The sequence below is a fragment of the Lontra canadensis genome, unplaced genomic scaffold, assembly GCF_010015895.1.
Source record: "Lontra canadensis isolate GAN:19392208 unplaced genomic scaffold, GSC_riverotter_1.0 scaffold28, whole genome shotgun sequence".
Lineage (NCBI taxonomy): Eukaryota > Metazoa > Chordata > Mammalia > Carnivora > Mustelidae > Lontra > Lontra canadensis.
This window is the reverse complement of record NW_022631022.1, coordinates 12544075-12568269: the sequence shown is the minus strand read 5'-3', so window position 1 is coordinate 12568269 and position 24195 is coordinate 12544075. Positions and strand designations below refer to the sequence as shown.

At 38.1% G+C, this 24195-nt stretch overlaps 1 protein-coding gene across 1 annotated transcript in view; it reads right to left on the bottom strand.

Moving 5' to 3' along the window:
- Positions 1-24195, bottom strand: part of PRTG (protogenin) — a 113053-nt gene that overhangs the window by 3884 nt on the left and 84974 nt on the right. Inside the window, exons 12-17 of the mRNA XM_032865162.1 lie at positions 11372-11467; positions 10540-10726; positions 9716-9843; positions 8131-8301; positions 2234-2416; positions 758-878 (exon numbers count right to left, since the gene is read on the bottom strand). Of these exons, the coding sequence (XP_032721053.1) occupies positions 758-878; positions 2234-2416; positions 8131-8301; positions 9716-9843; positions 10540-10726; positions 11372-11467 (886 nt within the window). The remainder of the gene's footprint in view (positions 1-757; positions 879-2233; positions 2417-8130; positions 8302-9715; positions 9844-10539; positions 10727-11371; positions 11468-24195) is intronic.

Genomic DNA, 24195 nt, shown 5'->3' with positions numbered 1-24195 from the left:
AAGCCAGTTAAATATACAAAAAGATGTTAGAATTCTTTAACATAGTATGTTTCCTGAGTATGTTTTTATACACAAGTACCATACAGAAAGAATAAATCTCAATAGTCAATACTAATGCAGGGAGTCTAGTGATAAGGATTATCTGAAAATAGTGTGTTTCTGACCTTGTATTAAATACAGTAAACAACCTTAAAATAAATGAAAGCAAGAGCCAAAATATAAAAGGTTAGAATTAGACAAACTTACTGAATGCTGAGAATTTAGCTGAAGTCAAACTACAAATGAGACCGCTTAACAGAGTTTCCAGAGGACAAATCCCTAGTTATCACATTTATTTTAACCCCATGTCTGGAGAATCCCAAACATATGTCCTATGGAAATAAGGGAGGAGCTCTCAACGGAAGGCTGCTTAGATATGAAAATATTCCAGACAGTAAGAAATCTCCTCAATCAGCATAAGCATCAGACTAAGTGTGCCATTTTAAGAAAGAAACCAAAGGATATACTTTGTACTTCTCAAAATAAAAAGGAAATGAAGAAACTAGAGCCTCATTTAAGAACATCTTATTGGCACAGTAATTTTTTCAAATGGAAAAGTGAGCACATCTCTATAGCAATTAAGAACTCAAGTAACATTATTTTAAAATGGAAAATCCCAGTTATTCTAGAAGGCACTTGATTTCAATTTGCTTCTCATAGTTACTGTAATTTAAATGTTTTTTTAACCACCTCAGCATGGCTAGCAATGGAAACACACCTGGCTTTACTTCGGTATATCAGGATGAGAACACAGATGAGGATGCAGGTCAAGGCTATGCCAACGCCTACAGCAATGCCAGTCATTGATTTTTGGTCCAGATGGTAGTAGCCTGAATAAACTAGAAACAGAAACACATTAACTCAGTATCAATCACAAAAATAAATGATCCCATTTAAGTCTCAGATAGCTGTTTGCTTTTCTATAATTTTTCTACCTCTCCTGGGAGAATTTTTTACTGTATCTGTGTCTAAGCAGAAAAGACACATATTACTCTTTTTATCAGTGATCTCAAAGATCAGTTATATTCCCATATTGAAGATTCCAAATATGAGTTCTAAATACCATATTATTGTATTAAACATGAACATCAGTTAATAACTTTTAATGCTAAAAGGCACAAAGTACAGATGTTCCTTGAACCAAAGGGCAGCTTTCATGTCATGCTACCTTAAAAGCAGATCTGCATATTAAAGATGAGTTTCCTGTGTACGTATCTGCATTTACACAGCAGTGCTCCTCTAACTTTAATGTGCACATGACCACTAGGGGATCTGTTAAAAAACAGATTCTGATTCACTATGTCTGGGGTGGAGCCTATGATTTTGCACATCTAACAAGCTCTTGGGTAATACTCATGCTGCTCGTCCCTGGACACTCTGAGCAGCAGGTATTTGAGAAGTGACTATGAGCCTTGCTCTCCTTTTCCCACGATAAGGGAGCTGCCACTGCTACCTCACTGCAATGCTTAAACCTGTCTGCCTTGCCTTTCTCTTTCTTTCTCCTTACCTGTTTCTCTCTTCTCTCAACACCCCCTACACACACACATACACACACACGCACACGCACCGAGGCACTGAATGACTATCCTCTGAGGAGCTATAAGCCCTTAATCCTGTTGAGTTCAGCTGGCAATTCCTCCATTTAAAGCTCCCAGGGACCTCCCCCTGAAGAGAAGGAAAGGAAGGGGTCTTGACCTGTACCACAGGGGTGGGTCCTGGCTTCCTTCGGGACAGGACAGTTGCCCTGGAATGAGGGTGGCTCTTTAAAGACACTACTTCCAGCTGCTCTTTGGACAGAGAACTTTCTCTCCAGAAAGGCTGTTTTTCTGTGGTAACAACTCTTAATGAAAACCATGCTCTCTGTTTGAACACCACAACCAGCACGGCTGTTTATTTCCATGGAACCTCCCTGGAAGCCTCCTGCCGTCAGTTTTTGGACCCTGTGGCTCCTCTGTCTGGGAAGAGGAGTAACTGGGACACAGTGGTCTGAAACGGAGCTGATTCGGAGGTAAGTCTGTTTCCCTGTAAAGTGCCAGGAACAGCCTGCAGCCCCACAGCATCCGGACAGCACCGCTGGCGACAATTCAAGAAACCAAGTGCACGGATGTGCCTGCCGTGGGGAGAGAAGCAGTACAGTGCAGGAGAGCGGAAGGAACACTGATCTAAGAAAGATTAGTGAGGACGGCATACAGACCTTTGGCATCAGCTGAATCCAAACGCTTGGGCCTCTGATTAGATTCAGAGGTTTCCTTTGGAAGGACTGCCAGCTCCACAGAATTTGAAAAGGGTCCTTCTCCCACCTCATTGGATGCAGATATCTTGACAATGTACACGTTTCCTGCCACCAGGTTTTCTAACAGAGCCATGGTTATTGCCCCTATAAAAAGATCAATTACTAATTAAGTAAACCTTATCTTTATTCATTCTTTCAAACACACCATCATGACCCTTTATTTAATAAATATTCCTCTGATTATAAAAGGAATACCATGTTCATGGCAGCTGAAAAAAAAAAAGAAATGTTTTAACTACTTATGGTAATCAGTGTGACCAATGATCTTGTTCTTAAATTAGAAACAACACAATTATTTTTGAAAGTATGAATATACTTTCAAACAATACACTTTCAAACAATAATGGCCCATCATTATCTAAAATTTCTTGAAAATAAATAGAAAGGAAAATGCCAATGTTATATAGGAACCTCAAAGTGTTGAAGATCTGGACCTCTGATTAACTACCAAAACTACTACCTGTAATCTGCCCAGAATCTACTTCTCTCCAAAGTCACCATCACCAGAATTTATATATGATATTTGGTATCAAAGGCATTTTCTCTGTTGGCATGATGGCTAAGAAGGATTCCTATGTGCGTACTGCTATTCCTTGAGGGGTCTTTCTGCTCTTGGTTCTGCCACAGTCCTGAAGTACTTTTCTTACAAAAGAGACTCCCACCCCAGGAATGAACTCTAATGTTAAGAACGCAGGTGTAACAGAATTCAACCACAAAGTTATTCTGGCACGGACTACATTCAGGAGTCGATATTCACAGGGAGCCTAGCTTCCCTCAGGGGACATCATCTCATTTTTTTCCCCGACTCAGAGCATCCTTGCAATAGCTTTGAAGAACTTACGATAGCTTGTAGCAGTCCCCTCCAGGCCAGACTGGACTATTCTCTTACACTTGCTAGCATATATTTCACTATGCAGTGAAATGTGGGGTAATCTCAGAGCTCGGGTCATGATTCAGAGGCCACCTGGGAGGTCACACGGTGTAAGGCAGCTCAACCAAGCAGCTACGTGAGGGCTGAACATGGCTTGTTTTCATGTTCTCTGGTTTCAGCTTGGCCTGAAGAGAGTGTGAGCTACTTGAGCACACAGCTGTTAAACAAACAAACTGACCCTTACTTAGAATCAGGAAGAATGTTTGTACAGTTACCATGTTCTCAGGTGAATTATTAAAATCAAAGATGTATTGTGATGTGTTACAGTTAATTAGAAGGAAGATCATTTCAATTTCCTCACAATAGATACATAAATAAACTGAGTTTCCATTTTAGCATAGAATACTTCACATTCAATTTTCAAAAATGCTTGGCAAAAACCAGTCCCTAACTGAAACTGAAAGTCTTTTCGTTTTGAAAAGATCTCATTTATTTATTTGAGAAAGAGAGAGTGAGCACAGAGAGGGAGTGAGAGGGAGAAGCAGGCTCCCTACTGAGCGGAGAGCCTGATGATGCAGGGCTCCATCCCAGAAGTCCAAGATCATGACCTGAGCCGAAGGCAGAAATCTAACTGATGAGCCAACTAAGGCGCCTCAAAAAATTTCTTAAGTTTTATAAGCAGATGAGTTGTGTGGATGTGTGCAAATGCTCCCCTTCCTTCCACAGTCTTCTTTAACACAAAAAAGGGAAACTAATACTTTGGCTCCTCTATGAGGAAAAAAAAAAAAGCAGTTCACTCAAAGTAGTTCCCAAACACTAAAGTGATAGGCCTGTCCTTCTCTTCACTCAGCATGCTATCTCAATCTCACTTACTGTGTTGATGCCAGCCCCCTGCCTTTCATATGTGTCTGAATCTTCAGCTATTTTAGGAGTTTCAGAAACCAGACAGAGCAATAGCCTCAGTGTTGGATCAATGCTGATCAAATGCTGGCATGCTACCAACAAAGTAATTTGTGACTTGGGGCACATTACTGAACTTTAATTTCCTCATGGGGGCAATAATTCCCACCTCATATAGTTATTAGAAAGGATTAAATAAACTACCATTGGCAAGTCTCCGACATAAGTATATATACTCAATGAAAGTGAGTCTTCCTCCTCACCTCTGACTCTCCCTTCTTCCTCTTCTGAAGGACAGAAATTTTTTTCACATTTGAACAGCTTAAGGTGGCTGACATAATGCTTGGACAAGATAATTCTCAGGAAATGCCAACTGAACTTATATTAAAATATGAGCTATCTGTCACCAAAGGAGTGTTCATTGAGGATAAAAAAGCACAGGGTTAAGATTCTCAGGTTGGAGAAGTGCTCCAGAATGCGGTCTTAGAACTCATTTCTGTCTACATTCTGGAAGTGATTGTTTTCCAGTTCCAAAGTCTTGAAAATCATCCACTTAGTTATACCACTAGAATACCTTTCTATACCTCTCCCATGAACTTAACACTCCCACTGCTTAATCAACCTCTCTACTTGGATATCTAGGACACATCTCAAATTTAACATGTTAAAAACTAAACCTTCGATTTCCCCCGTCAATTCAGCTTTTTTTTTCCCCTTACACTTCTCATCAATCTGCAGCAAACCTTGTAGGCCATTCTTTCAAATTGTGTTCTACTAGCTTCTTTTACCTTCCTCGTTCTCACTCTTGTCCAAATGCCCACTAACTCTCACGTGGACACTTGTATATTCAGTGGTCTCTCAACTTCTACACTTACCAACTTATAATCAGCTTTTCAGGTGGTTGATAAAGTAATCCCTTTAAAATGTAAACCTGATCAAAAGTCTCCAGTGTCCTTCATCTCTCTTAGAATAAAATCTGTGGTCTAAAAACTCTGCCCTTGGTTTCCTTCCCACTGATTTCCTACTGTTTGTACTTCCCCTCACTCTAGCCTCCCTGGCCTTCTTGTTGTTCCTCTAACATGCAAGCATACTTCCATTTCAGGGCCTTTGCACATCCTCCAATATTCACATGGCTCTATTTAGATGTCATTTCTTCCAAGAGGGCTTAACCTTACTATCTCCATCACTGTCTCTCCCCACCCCACCCCCCAGCTTTCTTAATATCACTTATAACACTACCTGAATATCTACATGTTTGTATATTACTGGTGATACAAGCATCAATGGGGAAGGAACATTGTTTTGTTCACTGTGGTACTGCCAATGCCTAGAAAAAAAGCCTGGCACACAGTAATCACTCAATCATTCATTTAATGAATGAGTGTGTTCCTACTATTGGTATTCTGATTTACTTGGAGAATGTTGAGTTAAATTCCTTTACTGAAGGACTTTAATGTCCAATGTACATCTCTAATAGGAGGAAATGGCATATTTATTTAGGCTAAGTTTAGTCATATCACTTTTTCTTTTCTTTTTTTTTTTTAAGGAGCGTCTTTACAACTGTGGGAAACTCATGCTATGAGGACCAGAGTTCAGAAATTGCTGTAGTATACAGGGCATGATTGTATATAGTGCCTTTTAGATTTTAAAATAATTGGCTAGTTTGTGCTAATTTACTACATATCAGGAAGGTAAAGACAGTTAATTTCTGATTCACTTCAAATTACATACAAGTATAATTTCATGTCACATCACTGCTCAACCATTTTAACCAGGCATGCTTTTAGCCACAGATACCATCTGGTCATCAGGAACATTTTTAAAATGCTTTACCTTATTCCATTTGGCAATAAACATGTAAATTAATTATGTACATAAATATGTGTTAGCAAAACATGTATAGAAGATTAGTAGATACACAGGAAAGAAATACTGATATTCTCCCTCTTCTTCTTTCCTCATCTTTTTCTACAATTTTACCTTTTCCAAAAGTTGCCATAATTAGACATTAAAGACCATTTTACATTTTATTTTTTTCTTTAAATGCCATGATGTATTTTTTTGCTTTTGGTTTAAAAGTGAGTGACTCAAGGGGCACCTGTCTGGTTCATTTGGGGTTTTGACTTTGGGGTTTGATTTTGGGGTTGTGAGTTCAAGCTCCACTCTGGGTGTAGAGAATGCTTAGACATAAAATCTTAAAAATAAAAATAAATGTGGGTGACTCAAATCCTTTATGTTTTTTATTCTCAAGAAAAACCCCAACAAAACCTCAACTATTTTTACCTATATCGTTCACTTTGTCCTCTATGAAGTACTAGCATTAGCCATAAAAAAGGACACATACAAGATGGTATAGTTTTTTGCTGAGAATTTTTCTTAAAATCACAAAAGTAGGATAATAACAAAAATAGATTTTTTTCCCCTTTCATGCATGATGACATAGGTAGAAATTCTTATAGGGGTGTAAAAACCTGCAATCACAACCCATTTCATTACTGGGTCATCAATGAGGCAAAATGATGTTTTCTGAGCCTTGTCTGAAACTGACAAATGAATGCATTAAAAGGAACCAAAACAAAATACTGTTTCTTTTTAGGCAGGTACAAATGAAGAGCTAAAGGGAAGGAGTGCTCATGTGATAAATCAGGTTAGTCGGGGTCAAAGGTGTCAATAAATCATTTTGGAATTAACTAAAAGTGAATTGTACATTTTAAGAATATTGTGGTAGTCTGTAAGACTAATAGTTGCAAATAAATCATATCTCCATCTATCCACACCCCCGGGCAGTCCTCTCCCACACTAACTCTGGGTTTCCCTACCTGATTTGCTTTGTCCAGGGGGACATCAGCAAAGTGATACAAGCAGAGGCTTGCAAAGCTTTGTATGCGCAACCTCTCCCTGTCTTCCTGACATTGGAACTCGCTCTTGCTGTTTTTGAGCTACTCACACTCTGCTGAAACCATGAGATGATTTTAGTCTCATGAGTGACCTCAGGAGAGACCAAGAGAAGTGTCCAGCTGACCCCAGTCCAAAGTGCTGACTCACAGCACTGTGAGAAAATACCACGGCTAATTTTTAAAGTGGTTTGTTAGGTAACAATAGGTAACTGATACAAATATAAAATTGTATTGCTGGCAAGTACTTATTACTTTCAAGTCTGTTCAGTGACTAAGAAAGTATTACTTGGTAGAGATTCTGCATAATAAAATACATGAATACAGGACTATTAAAATTCCAACAAAAGTCACCATGTGTTTTACAACTGCATAGAGAGTTTTATATTATGTTCATATCTTTAAAGTTCATCCTAATGAGGTAAATATTCCTTTTAAAAGGTGAACTATAGGTACAAATGTCTAGTGCTGTAAAAGTGTTTAGAATATGTAGGTGGCCAAAAAATTACCCTCTTGAAATCCTTCTAAAGCTTTTAATTGCTTAGCAAACTGTTCTTTTCCCAGCATGCATGTTTGAAGTAAGTACTTAAGTGGGACCCTGATATTCAAGTGGGCCAATTTATTTGTATGTGGACCATTTTAGTGCAAAAGTCTGCTCCCTCAAAGCAGATCTTCATCCAGCATTTGCTACTCCACTATAAGACACAGCACCATGGAAATCTAATAGTCAGCTATAACAATTCTTCTTTTCTTGCCTTCTTTCTTTCTCTACTTAAGCTACAATCATTTGACCATCCTCTTCTTTCCATCTCAATCCTCAATATCCTAATCCAGGCCTATAGTTCTGGGCCACTACAGTCACTTCTTAGATTCTACATTATTCTGACCCATCCCTCCTGCACCAAACCCATTCCAGTCACAATAGTCAAGAATGATCTTCCTGGAATGTGAATCGGATGCTCATGTTTAAAATATGGTGACGGTTTCCCAATGCATTGCTAGTAAAACCCAAATCCTTTATAATTTGTTACTTCCTAAATTCAAAACAAACTCTAGATCCTTCTTTCTGTTTGTTTCTTTATCATCAGTAATCTTACTTTTCATCCTCTTGGATACTTTATGCTCATATTTACCTTCTCGGTGTAGGACCTGCCACTCTCCTGCAATCCAGGCCTTCCTGGAAGCGTACAAGATGGTGTAGCGTGTCACCACAGTCTCTGGGCCATCAGGTGGTTTCCAAGAAACCAGAGCAGTGTCATCTTCTATCAACGTCACTTTTACTCCTACTGGTGGGCCTGCCGGTGCTGCGCACACATGGAGGAAATACTGTGTTACCAGGATTAAGCGGTGATAAACACTCAAATACCTCGCTAATAGACTGAAAACTCAGGGTAAAGAGTGTGAAAAACTAGAAACCGCTATCAAAACATCTCAGAATCACAGCTTTTACAGATCATTAATGGTAAGAGTAAAACACTATTTTTTCTTCTTTTTCTGAGAGCTAATTTCATTTTTATAATGTTTAAAACATAAAAAGGTGGGGATGGTAGATTCCTGGATGGAGAATTACTAAGTCAAATTGTGTAAGAATTCCTAGAGCTTTTGGTAATTGTTTTGCCAACCTGATAACTGGAAAGGTTTACAATTCCACAAGCAACACCACCATTAGGTATTGAATCTAAACTACATTTCTTACTAAAACATACAGAATATATATTTCACCTGATCTAGGAAGCCACTGAAGAAAATACTTCTGAGACCAAAACATTTAGTTATTCTCCAAAAAGTTGTGAATCAGTGAGTTCACAGGAGAGACCTTAGAAGAAGTCTTTATATCTGCGAAAACAGTCAAGTCTTGGGATTTTAGCTGACCACATGTTTAGTAGGAGCTAAAAGTGCAAAGAGCTGGGTTTTGGCACCACATCAAATACGGAACATAGCCAAAAGCACAGCCAAGAGGTCCTATGCTTGCTGAAGTCAGTGTCTTTCCTTTGCTCTCTCTCAGCATAATTAGACTAGAGCTGCGAGGGTCCTTACATAGATCATCTACCTCTTCACTCTCATTCTAGAGAAAAGAAATGCAGGTCCACAGACATGAAATACCTTAGTGAGTAGCACAGTAGCACAGAGAAGCTCCAGAAAGGGTGCTCGATCAGATACCCCAACCACCACACTGCACAGCCTCAAGCCACCACACACATTACTTTTAACGTGGGCTCCCAACATCATTAAATACACTATTCACTTACTTCCATTTTAAGTTACGTGGGTACAGTCTTGAACAGCACACCTGATTTTAGAAAATGTAGTGGTTCCCCAAAGAGACATTAAATTTAAGCCTACTGGCTTATGTAATATATAAAGTGAGAGGAATAAACATTTACTATAATAAAAGAAAATACATTTCAAAAGTTAAAAAAACAAAACAAATGCATACATGTCAATCAGGGTAGTAACTAGGTAGTACCTTCTTTAACGTGACATTTCTATTTTTTTAAAGATTTTATTTATTTATTTATTTGAGAGAGAAAGAATGAGCAGGTAGAGAAACAGAGGGAGAGAAAGAAGCTGACACCCTGCTGAGCAGAGAGCCTGACACAGGGTTCAATCCCAGGACCCTGAGCCAAAGGGAGATGCTCAACCGCTCAACTGACTGAGCCACCAGGTGCTCTTAAAGGGACATATCTATTTTTTAAACATTTAGATAAATGCCTGTACCTTCTGGAAGTGTTGAATGGTAGACAACGGGACTCCAAGGGCTGGAAAGCTGGTCCACATGCAGTCGTACAGCAAATTCGTATTTGGTGTTTGGTTCTAGACCTTGAACCAACATGTGAGTTTCTGATCTATAAAGTGAGTAACAAAGTTGTTAATGCTAGTAGTACATTGTTTCTAAAAGATTATCAGTATTTCGAGTCAATTCAGGTAAGTATCCTGCTACTATTACCTCATTTTCTTTAAAAACAATTTTTTAGACTAAAAAAATTTCCTCTTTAAAATACAATATTTGGTATTATCCTATAGAAATTAGCCTACAAATTGCATCTCTGAAACTATGAAATAGTTTAGAATAGCAGTTTGGAAATATCCCAATAGCAGTTTGGAAATATCCCATTTTCCTCAAAAATACTGAAAATCCTATCATTCTTGGTTTAACATAATGATGGGCATTTTTCTAACTATATCCAAAAAAACAGAATAAGCTTTATTTTTTGATGCCAGCATGAAAGTGGTCTTTTATTTTTCCTTTACACATGCTAAGTTTAGCCAGTTGAAAGTAATAATACCTTCTTGCCTAATCTTGTTGCATGAGGCTGAGGAACCAAAAAAAAATAATATTAATTTATAGAAACTGAATGTCAGAAGATAACAGTTTTCAGAACTGAATATGGCAAAGATGCAAAACTCCCAGCCATTTTATAAGTAAGGTAAGTCCCGAAGCAGGTTCTCATAGCTAAATGTCATGCTGGCCCAAGAGGGTAAGAAATAAGTGCGAGTGGGCAAAAGAGCAAAGAAAACCACCATTAACAGAAGCTACATACGTTTGAAGGTATAGAACCAAAGAAGCATTCTGCAGGCCGACAGGGTTACAGCGGATGGTGTAGTTAATTATTTGTGCAGTGGTGAACGCAGGCCTCCTCCAGTGCAGGAAGATGGAAGATGAGGTGTTAGCCTTCGCATAGAGATGGTGGGGTGGCGGTGGAGGGGGAACCATGCGATCACGAACAGCTATTGAAAAAGACAATGTTAATTTACTGCACCGCATATTACTATAGAAAGTGGTAAAATGATAAAATCACAATTCCCCACCCTGCTAGTTGACTTGAGGTCCTTTTTTCATTAAAGAGGTTCATGGATACATTTAGAGATGTATATCATTCAATTCTGAGCAATTCTTCCATACATTAGGTAATCAAATATTAATACTTAGATTATAAAAGAGAAGCACCAAGAAGACAGACTACTAGCCCAAGACATTCAGAGGGCCAGCAATGGACTTAAAACTAAACTGACACCCTCTTCAGTAGCAATAAAACCAAACAGGTCTTAGCACCAGTAAAACTGAATAGTAATTGGAAGGAAATAAATAGCCTCAAGATTAGAGCAGATAGGCATTCAGGGTTATTTTTCCCAGTTAAATTTCTGAAGGTCTTTTGTTTGCAAAAGTAAAATAGGTTCTTATAATTAAATACACCTCACTTAAATATTTATTCTGAGCATGTACTTGTTCTAAATAACTATGTTAGGTACCATGGAAGATAGAAAAGTACCAAGGATTCCAAGGAGTAATGAGACTTAAATTTACGGAAGGAAGAGAAGAACAAGGCCTGTGCGCCACACAGAGTGAAACGTGCTGCCGTAGCCCTTACTTACACACGCATCCCGGAGTGCTGACTGTCTGATCTGCCTGATAGCCATCTTCTATGTTGTTGTAAGCCAGAAGCCTCACGTGGTACTTTCTTCTGGGGTCTATAAAGAAACTGACAGGTAATAATTTGGTCCAGGCCTCTAGATATCAGCCCTCCAGAGCCTTTGCAGAGTTTGGTTTAACAATCTTCTGGATACATAACAGTTTAAAGTAAAATAAGATTTTTTTTGTCCTTTTCCTATCCTACATAGTGACTCAGCAATGCACCTTCGTGTGACATTGCTACTGTGACTATGTACCAGTTATTTACAATTTTACTTAACCTCTCTTCAAACAATAACATTAACACCAATACTCTCCGTCCTCCTCCTCAACTGACCAGAGATAGATTCTTGATCCTAATAGCCTTGGGAGCTGCCTGAGGGATCACTTCTAAGACGCTACAGTACATAGAAATTTTTTGTTTAGTTATTGGAAGGTTAGCTACCTTAAGAAGGGAAATCAAAGTGAGCTTATTTCCCCCTCAAAGATAAAGAGAATTATGACTGTCATCCTTTAGTAACTTTAAAAAGTTTTACAACCATGTGTTATTTAAGTTTATTTCTATGTGTACCCTTTCCATTAACCCATTTTCAGGCCAACAGCTAAATTCACCAAGAAAGAGGAGCTGGAGCTCCCTCTACTGGTGCTCATTAACTGTCAAAATAGGAAACCCAAAGTCCCTTGGATATATACAAAAATTTTTCAGTTTTTTTGAGGAAATAAAGTTATACATTTTATTTTATTTTTTGAAAATATTTTATTTATTTATTTGACACAGAGAAATTGAGCACAAGTGGTTGGAATAGCAGACAGAGGGAGAGGGAGAAACAGGCTCCCCACTGAGTAGGAAGCCCGATGTGGCGCTCTATCCCAGGACCCTGGGATCATGACCTGAACTGAAGGCAGACGCTTAACCCACTGAGCCACCCAGGCACCCCTCGTTATAAATTTTAAATGACATGTTTTAGGACATATTTTGAGAAGTTTAATGATATAAATACATTTAAATATAACTATTTATGATAACATTTAATTATCGAGTACTTGCTTGGGACAAAAATAAATACTATTGAGAAATAATGTATTTCCCCCCCAGCTTTGCTGAGGTATAGTTGATGAACATATTTTTAAGGTATATATTTAAGGTATATGAGATGATGTTTGACACATGTGTACAATGTGAGGTGATCTCTACAATCAAGCTAACAAACACATCCTATCATCTCACACAGTAACCATTTTTGTGTGGGTATGTGCTTGAAAACAAGATCTCAGTAAATCTCAAGTTTATAATACAGTATCAGTGAGGATCATCACCATGCTGTCCATCAGATCTCCAGAACTTATCTTGCATAAGTACAACCTTGCACCCATGAGCAGCACTTCCTCACATCCTCCATCCCTGAAGCCCCTGGCAAACACTGTTCTACTCTCTGCTTCTCTGGGTTCAACTATTTTGGATCCCATACATTACTGAAATCATGGAGTAACTGTCTTTCTGCATCTGGCTTATTTCACTTAGCATAACATTGTCTAGGCTCATTCACATTGTGCAAAGGCTGAATTGCCTTCCTTATTAAAGGCTGAATAATATTCCATTGTGTGTATACACCATATTTTCTTTGTCCATTCACCCAGCAGCAGACATTTAGGTTGTTTTATATCCTGGACATTACAAATAATGCTGCAATGAACATGGGTGCAGTTATCTCTTCAAGATACTGGTTTCATTACTTTTTGATACATAACCAGAAGTGGGACTGCTGGATTATATGGTATATTTCTAACTTTAATATATTTCTATATTACATTTCTCTAAATAATAATAAACATGTAAATAGATTCAGTACTTCATAAGGGAAAAAAATCCTTGAAAGATAGATCCAATGTGCAAAAAACTTAGAATAAAAGGATAAAAATAATTCTAGAGCGAATTTAAACATTTAAAAATCCAAAAATAAGGGTGTGCCTGGCTGGTTTAGTTGGGGGAAACATGCAACTCTTGATCTCGGGGTTGTGAGTTCAAGCCCCACATTGGCTGTAGAAATTGCTTAAAGTAAATAAACTTTAAAAATAATAATAAATTTTAAAAATTCAAAAATAAAATATGAAGTTTGTTAAAGTTTCCAAAATAATTTTAAGAGTCTGCATATTTTAAAAACTGATATATTCTATTATTTAATATTAAAATGCATTAAAATAATGTCCTAAAATACAAATTTTTTATTTGTTTTAACGAATTTCTATTCATTTTAACAAAATTAAAATCACAAGAAGAAAAAAATTTATACAGCTTAGGACATTTCTATACTCTTTAGATAGGAAGTAGGAAGGCTAATATTCAATTATACTATAGAAAATGATATATGAGTAACACAAAATTCTATCAATGTTCTTCCCATTCTATAAATGGTGGTACCACGGTGTTAAGTAGCATGTCTAGTGTTACATGAAACTAAACCAAGGACTTGCTGATATTTCTATCACATGTGCTTTTGTTACAGTAGGTAACTTTGTCTCTTTATAATGAATTCTAAAATAGAAATATTTTTAAACGTTTTATAAAATAACTACAGAAAACAAACACAGAAATACATTTGGACTTCATTACTCAGATGATTTCCAACAGTAAGCACTGAAATTCTAAGATTCAAGGACTTCTGTTCAGATTAACGGCAACCTAATTTGAATCTGTGTTCATCTTTCTTCCCTCTTAACATATTGCTGAACTCATGAGACAACTGAATCCTGAGTGCTATCTTACAAATACTCCCTCTGAATGGGTACAAATGGAATTCATTTGGCTCTCTGCCGTTGAGTTCTTCAAATGTATGTCTCTACTCAATCAGAAACTTATCTTTAGGAAAGCCTACTGAGTGTGGGGCATTGCGCCAGAAGTTAGGAAATACAGAAAAAGAGGGATGAGACAGAGTTTGTCCCAAGTAGCTCGCATTGTCAGACAGCCAGACATGGATACAGCCACTCTCACCAAAAGCAGATTTTGATGATGTTATGAGTATGGGTGGAAAGATTAATCTTTTTTTCCACTGTGCAAACAATCAATTAACGCTTCATGAATACTTCTCTGGAACGGTTCTTTATTTTTAGTCCTAAAATTGATTCTTCATTTTCCCTTCATCTTTGAAAAATGAGCTGCTTACATTAAATTTTAAACCCCAAATCAACCTTTCCTGGTTGACGAGAAGCAACGTATGTGTCCTGAGACAATGAGAGAAGAGCACACTTAGCCCTTGTACAACCCACTCAGCATGGTAACAGCCCAGCTTTTCTGGTGCCCATCTGGAAATCATCCAAGTCACCGGAGCAACGACCTCCCAGGCTGGACTCCTTTGCCTGCGCGTTTCTATGAGGTCAGGAAAAGGCAAACCACCAGGCTGGCAAATCAAGTATATCAGGTGCATGAGCTTCCTTTCTATCCATACACAAGAAGTACAACAAGGGTCAGCATAATTTTTAAAACCACTTTAGTGGGAAAAAATAAAGGAGAAGGAAAGCCCATTTAACATTCACATGTGATCGACTATGCTCTTCAAAAAATCTTACGCCAGGTTGGGGGCCAAGCTGAGCAGTGGGCCATGAGCATTTACCATGTGCTCCTTTCAGGCTCCGAGAAATAGGACTCCAGCCTCAAAATCTAGTGACATTATTTTGGTTGGTTAATCCAGAGACCTCAGAACAATAAGGCTCATGTTCATGCATCAATTTGTTAGAGATGTGATGTCATGGACCCAGGGGACCAGAGGCCTGGACTAACGTTAAGAGGAGCACTATCAGACGGCAAGAGTTACCAGCTAAGAAAGAAAACAAAGCTATACAATTAACAAAATTAAAGATACAGAGTAAGAAATCAGAGTTTAGGACCAACATATTCAATATAGTTAAATGCACAGATAATGTACCTTAGCATAAGAGCACAAGTCCTAAAACTCTGGAGTTCTGAGAAAACCCTTCAATGCATAAAGGACAAAGCAGAGACCCAGCCTCAGCACTGTGAAATGCTACAGGGAGCCTGTACATATAGTTTCCAAGGCCTGCTAACAGCCCTTCTTGAGTCAAGGACTGCCACGTCTGTGGTGCTTTGGTTACATGAGACTCAGCAGACTTAGGCAATGCGGTTTATGGGGAAAACAGCAGAGTCAGGAAAAGCAGCCACAAAGAATTGTTCAGGCCTTCCCAAAACCCAGTGAGGGAAAAAGGAGAAATAAAAAGAGGGGAGAGAGTTGGTCCCATTTCCTTCCAAACTCAACACAAGGAGCATAAAAATCACTCATTGGGGCTAATTCTTAAAGGTCTCAGGAGTGATGGCTCCACTAGATAGTATTTGACTTTATGGCTAAACTTAAAGATTCAGCAATATATAAAGATGGAAGGCCAGGAAAGTAAGCTCAAATTAATTTAACACAAACTCCAGTGAGTGTCAGCTTAGGTTACCATAACTGTAGTCCCAGCCAAATTAACCTGTATCTTTATTATGGAGTCAACCTTTGGCCAAAAAATGAAGATCTCCTTCCTCAAACACTGCTATGGTAGCACTCCTTCTCTTTTCTCCTCTGCTCTAGGATTTGCCTCACCTTCTTTCCTTTCTGATTCATTCTCATCACTAACTTTTCCACTTGACTTTGTTTCACATGAGGAGAAATCAAAACTAGAAGTCTGACTGGCCAAGAAAGAGTATACAGGTATCTAATAACATTTACCAAATGCCTACTGAAAGTCAGACACTATATGAAGATTCAGCAGTTAGAAAGCCATTACTGTTGGGGAGCCTGGATGGCTCAGCTGGAAGACCGTATGACTCTTGATCTCGGGATTGTGAGTTTGAGCCCCATGCTGAGTGCAGACATTACTTAAATTTTTTTAAAAAAATGAAATAAAAATTTAAAAAAAGAAAGCCGTAACTTGTGCTTTTAATTTCAATCTACCAGAGTACAGACTGATAAATGAATATTCTGTAAATATTATTTACTAAATGTATAGCCTTGAGAGCATATTTTTTTAGTTTTCTAAGCCTGGCTTATTTTCATTTGGAAAATAGACAAATAATCCCTGACAGGGATTTTAAGAGTATTAAAGGAAAGCATGGCTATTAAGGAATTTGTATGGTTCCTATAATTAGTAGAGATATAATATTATTATTGTTGTTATTATAATGAGCAAAGTTGCTCAGGAGAACAGAAAGGGTACTACCAAAAATACTGTACACTTAAATTTGGAATCATGGCAAAAATACCATCAAGGATGTTCATTCATACAAGCAAGGTCTGGAATTCAGAATGTCAGTAAGTGAGCTGTTGGCAAATACTAAAGCTGAGCTCTAACTGCTCTCTGTCCTCATTAATGTTCCTTGGTTTGTGGAGCAGGCAAAGGCTCCCAAGTGTGTGTCTGCCTTGTATTCATGCTTGAAGGAGCTGTGTTCTGTATTTTATGGCCACTAAGAATGCTTGCTGTTTTGGCAACCATGTCACATGGTGTATAATCCTCTCAGCTTCAAATCCACCTTCGCCCACATCTTCCATGTTCATTTAATAATCTCTCATCTGCTAACAAACTCGCTGATGATATGAAAGTTTTAGAAAACAACATAACAGATTTCTTCCCTAATGGAAGAACAGTAGATTGTTTCATGAAATGAAAATATGGAAGTTTGAGAGCTAGCATTAGCAAGAGCAAGCAGATGGAGACAACAAATTCATTCACTCTGTTAATTACATCCAGTTTTAACAATTCAGTATTTATTACCCTCAATGACTGCAATGAGAACAAGAAAAAAGTTCAATAAAATCAGATTCTCTACAATGCAAAGGTCTTTTAAAGATTACTGATCAAGGACCTAAATTCCTTTCTAAAAGCACCTGATTTAACAATAGTGAATTAACTGTATCTTTATACATCCTAAGTAACCTACAAAAAACTTTGGTATAATATACCTAATTTTCTTTGTAACATGTTCCCAAAGACCACAAAACAGCAGAAAACCCAGGTCTTCCAGGGTTTCATCCCAGTAACTTGCACTTCTCTTCTCTACCACTAGATGGCATGTGTGTGCCTGTACAGAGAGTGATGGCCCCACTCATCCATCTACTGAAGGTGACGTATGGCGGTTGTTTAAGTGTCGTCAAAAGAAGGGCTGCATGAAATGCAAAGCAGTGAAAAGAAGAAGGGTGCCTTGAATCAGTATTTGTCACATATATAAATATTTCCGATGGAGTTTAAAAAACCCTGTGAGCTAGATCATCGCTCTTGTCAACTGACCTCTACAGAGAAGAAGGCTGAGACAAACAAAAGACAACTTACCTAATGACTCAGCACTACTTGGAAGCTACAAGACAGTCTAGCACAACAGCGAATGTCTCAGATGCCAGCCCCAGGCTTCCTGGATTCTAATCCAGCTAGGTCATTACTGTGCAACCTGCAGAAGTTATTTTCGCCCTCCGTACCTTTGTTAAAACCACCTGTAAGATGGGTAATGATGATGATAACAATCTACCTCTCAAGGGTGTTAGGAAGAGGAAATGAATTAATCCACACAAAGTATCTCCGAGAGTACCGTTCTGTAACAATAATATACCAATAAGAATACCTTTAGTAATGAAATAATTACTAGCAGCATCCCATGACCCCTGATCCCTGCTCCCTCTCAGGCAGAAGGGCAGGCTGGCATGGTGACTAAAGGATAGACTCTGGAACCAGACTACTTGGGTTTAAAAATTGAGTTTCCTCATCTATAAAATGAGGACTCGATGGATTTATATTTGTAACTTGCTTTTAGAAATGCACACTAAGTAGGTGCTTTCCAGTGCTAAGTACATAAATACAGAGGAGAGGGCTGCTTTGACCATTAGGGGATTTGGATTTGAATCTTGGATTTAGTAGCTCTGTGGCTGCAAATGCAGTCCCCTGGAAGTCAGTTTCCTCGTCTTTAAGATTAGCAAGTTGAAGTCTATTGGTTGTCTTCAAATTTGTTTAGGTAACAGTATATCAGGGAACCTAAGACAAAGTACAAGTAAATATCATGCAAGACAGGAATAACTACTGTGAAGAGATTTGTTAAGACTAACGGAATTCAAAAAAAGGAAAAGTTACTGGTAGTTTTTTACTGCGTGAAGGAGGGCTTCATGGAAGTAGTGCATGTGAACATAAGAGATTAAGGCCAAAGAAGAGTGTAAGTGAAGGCTTGAGGACAGGAACGTGTACATCAGGGATGAGTAACAGGGAAGAGATGGGTAAGTGCATGAGTGAAGGTCACGTAGAAAAGTTAGGCTGTGGGTAGATCTCAGGTTTAAGAGCCAGGCTAGCCAGCATGGATTTTGTTATATACACACAAAAGATGGCTTTAGTAAGTGGGATTGTTGAGAGAAGGCACTCATCAGAGTCAGAAAGCTCCAAGTGTCCAGCTTGGGTGAACCAACAGAAATGGAAGAGGAGATGCAGAGTCAATGACACGTGGCATCAGAGAAGCCGGAGAAAGTCAAGGGGAGCTGACCATGGGTGAGAAAGTGTGGGCTGAGCTGGCAGTGAGGACGGAGAACCACAGTCAGCAGTCCTGTACACAGAGGACACGGTACCAGCAGGGACTAGAGACCGGGTGTGAGATGGAAGTGGTGTTAAGGAGTCATGAGGAGAACTGGGAAGGTATTACGGGAGCCATGAGAAGACGATGTCCAGCGCTACAGGGACATCACAGAAGAAAAAAGTGACATCTGGTATCTAGGTCTTTTAACAGAATAAACTCATCAGGAAAGGGTGGGGTTGCAGGGGTAGCAGAAAACATGGACTTAAGTAGCAAGGATGTGGTAACACTGGTAATAGAGCGATAAAGGAGAATGAAAATAGAAATGCATTATTTTCTGATGTGTACCAAAGTGTTAACAGTAGTATTTAGCTCTATATGGTAGAATTTGTGGTTATTTTGCTTCCTGTATTTCTACCTGTTCTATTGTGAATGGTTTTGGTAATAATAAGATAGTAAAGAATTAGAACTCAGATGGCAAAACTGACAGACATCAATTCAAACTTTATGGATTCCTTGTTGTAATACTAACACTTCTAGAAGTTTGGTTTCCTGGAAAATGCATAATAGAAAACTATTATTTACAAAGTATTTAGCTATGGACCAACAGAAAAGAAATAGTATTGGGGTCATGAAAACCAGGCCTTTGTTTCCTTCAGCTGCTGTGTTATTGACACTCCAGAACCCTTGAAAAGAGTGGGGCTGGAGTGGACAGGTCAAGGTAGATAAAACTAAGAAAACAACTGAAGTTAGGACCATGAGGAAACTTTTACTTTACATCTATAAAGCCTCCTCTGACATCATTTCTAAAATCCAAATCTAAATAAGACTTAATGAATCTTATGCCCTATCCTTCTAAGGAAAACTTCTCAGGTGGTGGGGGGAAAGTCTTCCAAGGACCAAAAGGAACATAAAGCAATTACATGTACTTTGGGACAGTTCCTGCCACTTGGTTTGATTTAGACACGGAACATGTTTAGTAAAATGTCTTAAGAAAATACAAAGTATTACTTTAAAAATCACTATGTACCACTTTAAATTATTCACTTAAAACACTACTATAGAAAGCTTTGCTAATGTTAACCACAAAGCCATTAAGATGGCTATAAAGCATTCAAGAAGTCAAACTAATTAGACTATAAAGAGGTAAGTAACAATCTGAAAGTTTGCTGATATAATATCACCACATGTAAAGTCTGGAAATGTTAAATTAGGAAGTACTCAGAATCAGGGAGAAAGGTGAGATTCTGAAGGATGAAACGGAATATCTGGCCCAATGTCCATTTTCAATTTAATCTTTTGTGTTATGAGGTTTTGTGCGAGCCTTTTCAGGGCCATTGTTCCCCTGTGGTCTGACTAGAGAGCCTCTTGGTCTGGCTAGCCAGGGTGACTGCACTGCCCCCAAGTCCGTCCCTCCAACACAATACCCCCCACCCCATATAATTATTCAGAGAAGAGGCCAACAGCATGACTGCTCCGACACCTGGGTCATGGCCTCTGACACAGGATCTGGGGCCAGATCAAGTCTGGTCCAGACGCAGAGGAGCAGGAAAAATGCTAAGGGGGATGGGTGGGAAAGGAAAGCAGAGTGAAATACTCTGCGTTTAAAAATGGTGTTTAAGCACAGTAACAAAAACACAAATCACATGCAAACAATGTTATCCAAACGTTGTTAGATTGTAGGTTTCTCCTCTCTGAGAGAGAAACCCCAGTGACAGAGATTAGAGAAGCAGGCTTCTTTCCAGTGATTTCTTTGTCTTCTATCATCAGACGTACATTAGAATGGAAAAGGTTAATTCATGATGGTTAAAACAATGCCTGACCCAAACGTGTGAGTATACTGACTTAAAAACAATTTTTGCCTAAAAGAATGTAAATTTTACTTAAAGCCCAGATTAAAATTTCTTTCTTTTGTTTATAAACTTCATTTCCATATAGGATTGTGAATGATAAACATCTTTCATAACCATTATAAACTTAAAGGATTTTTGTTAATGATCACTATGCCAAAATGTTATAAACCTGTGGTAATAATACAGAATATCTGAGTGTACAGTAGATGCAATGGCAGATGGGAGGGGGCAATCCCCCACTCCCCAAATTTCCCTTTGTTCTGTGTAACTAGTCTCTATGGAAGCTGATGGTACAGTATTTGTCTAAACCTGAAATGACTCAGTCCCTTTTGTTCAGCACCCCTGAAGGGCCTTAAGACAAATAACTCTCACTCCCAGCGAAAACATCCCTTCTCCTATGGAGTTTAGGATAATTTAGAAGAAAGTTCTTTGCATGTGACATTTGAGAATCAGTTTCCTAGCAAAATAAGCAAACCCTACTCATAATCTCTATTTTAACAACACCCCCCCAACACACAGACAAAAACTCAGATTGCTTTTGGAAAATCGAGAAGCAAATGGCTTTTTCAATCATATTGTGTTCACTAATATTTTGGTCATGTTATTTTTTGAATATGTGATTTCATTTTTATACATCTATCAGGCTTTCAAAACTTCTTGTAAAAAGTATTCTTCATTTTTGACAAATGCATTACTTGAGGTTGTCTAGATAAGAAAGATGTGGTGTTGAAAAGTCCTACTTGAACACTGCCCCAAATGAATCCGATTTACACCCAAACCCTGCAAAACGAAACCTCTCACAAACACCATTTTAAATCTTTTATGTTCTTTTCTTATGATACTCCTTTCCTTTTGTGAATCCCTGTGGAAGAAAAGATACCTCATTGGTCCAATTCTGCAAGTTGAGAGAGCACAGCCACTGAGTCTCTCCACCACATAATCAGTTAATGTATTTATGCCAGGGGCTGTTATCTCCTATGGGGTAGGGAGGAGAAAAAGGCAGTGGGCTTAACTGTCCCCAAATTTATAAGAGGTGTATGTGAACAGTACTAATAAAGCTGGTCCACATTCATGTTCCTGAATTACTTAAAAGTGAATATAATGGAATAATCACTGATTATAAAAATTCAGAATTGTAAGATTAAAAAATGTGTTAGAATGGGGGGATATGCAGAATAAGTTACTTTAATTATATTGATATTTCTATCACAAACAATCCTTACCCTAAAAACATCCAGGACTTGACTTACGATACTTAGTACTTGGGTTAGCATTTGTTTAAGTAGCTGCTCTGTCTGCCAACACACTTACACTGTCCCACATACATCACTGCCTTACAAACAATATTTTTATAGACTGACAGAGAGAGCCTATTCACGACAACCAAACTTCCCCCGAAGCCATGAAATAAATTTCCTTCCAGGACTAACATTTCTCTGTTTCACTGTCATGGGCTTGCCATGCCATTTTGACCCTTTTGTGAGGCAACATGGAAATACCATCTATCATCTCCTGAACCACAGCGACTCGGTCAGAGGTGCACAGTTTCATTGCAGAAACATCTGTAGTTTGATAACCATTCCTCCCAATCTCAGCCCTCAGCAGTTAAAAGCATGCTCACAAGATGGGAAAGATGCAGGTAGACAGCTTGAAACCAATCTTAAATTTCTTCTCAAGTGGGAAACTCAAGCCAGCGAAATATCAGCCTCCTCAATCACAATGATAAACACGGTCCTGTTGTTTATTTATGCCTCCTTTAGAATTCACGAGAAGCACCACGTGACAACAGCTTACTTAAACTTCCCGAATGTATCACTCTGAAATCGATTTTAATGTTAGCCGATAAGGGAATGGCGGGAGCTCTTTGATACTAGCAGGGGCAGGTCATTACCATGTTAATTGGCTATCAACAGCCTACTCCAACAATTCTATATAAACCTTAAATCTTTCAGGTATTAAAAGACATTGAAAATCATTGGGGTCCTGGAAAGTATTCAGTATATCTTAAGATGGTTTTCAACACATATAATAGAGAATCTCAAACAATTTGAGCATGAAGAATCAAATCAAAAGGCGTTTTCTGATAAATAAAACATTCAACAGAAGATCTCCGGTTTCTTATGTTCAATATCTGTTACTTCTGAAATGCTATTGTTTTAACCATGTGCGTAGTCACTGTAAAACCAATCTAATTTGGAGATACTGATTAAAGCTTAAAAACAAAGCAAGGCATTTTTTTTAACTTTAAATTTCTTTTAAGCATTTTGAGGATTTGCTTTATTACTTGTTCTTACTTGTGTGTGCATGTGCAAGTGTACACACACACACACACATTTATTTTGTTGAATCATCACTTCACACCTAAATATTTGGACATGCTTCCCCTGAGAACAAGGACAGTCTCTCCTATACAACCGTAATACCATGATCACATTCAACAAATTGAGCAAAAATGCAATTTTATCCAACATGTAACTCATTTCTAAGTCTCCCAAATTACTTCCAAAATGTCCTTTGTAGCTGCTCCCTCCCTACCAGCCCAATGGAGGATCACATACTGCCTGTCATATCTCCTTCACGGAGAATTGCTCCCTTTCCTTTTCCTATCTTTCACAACAATGACACCTTCAAAGAATCCAGTACAGATGTTTTGTAGACCAACTCACAATTTGGCTGTATCTGTTTGTTTCCTCATTATTAGATTCAGATTAAACATTTTCTTTTTTTGGTAAGTCTACTATATCAGTTAAATTATAGCTGTAATATAGGTTCTTTTATTCAGGGAAATAAAACTTAAAACTCCTATTTTTTGCAAGTGAATTTGTTTTGAACTTTGAATTTGTTACATTGCTTTTGGAAGGGGGATATTATGGTTTTGAAAGCTTTCCTAACCTCAGAAAGGCCTAATTTTCTCACTGGCCAATCTTATCTACTTATCTACATTTATCCATATAAATGAACTCTTGCCTGACACTGAGGACAATAAAAAGAAAGTACCAACATATTTTTAGGCTTCTTGAAAGATTTCTAGAAATATCTGATATTTTTTATATAAGTAATACAAATGCAGATTTCTTTTCTAAAAAATTCTCAATGAGTCACACTGGAATGCCAATTTTTTATTCACACATAGCATGGGAATAAAGTGTACAAAGAACCAGAGCCACACAAATATGCCACTGAGTCAACACGGAAAAAAGAATACGATAAAAACATCCTTGTAATTCCTCGGAACAGAAATGTGCATGAGCAAAATCAGAGTGTCTCCTTTTTGAAGTTTTCAGAGGTTTAAAATGTAGTCTCTATAGTTTTTTGGGTCAGAGTTAAGGTCCATCTGCCATGATTTTCTTCTGAGACAAAAGGTCATTTTATGAAAAGAATGGAAATGTATTCAAGAAAGGGA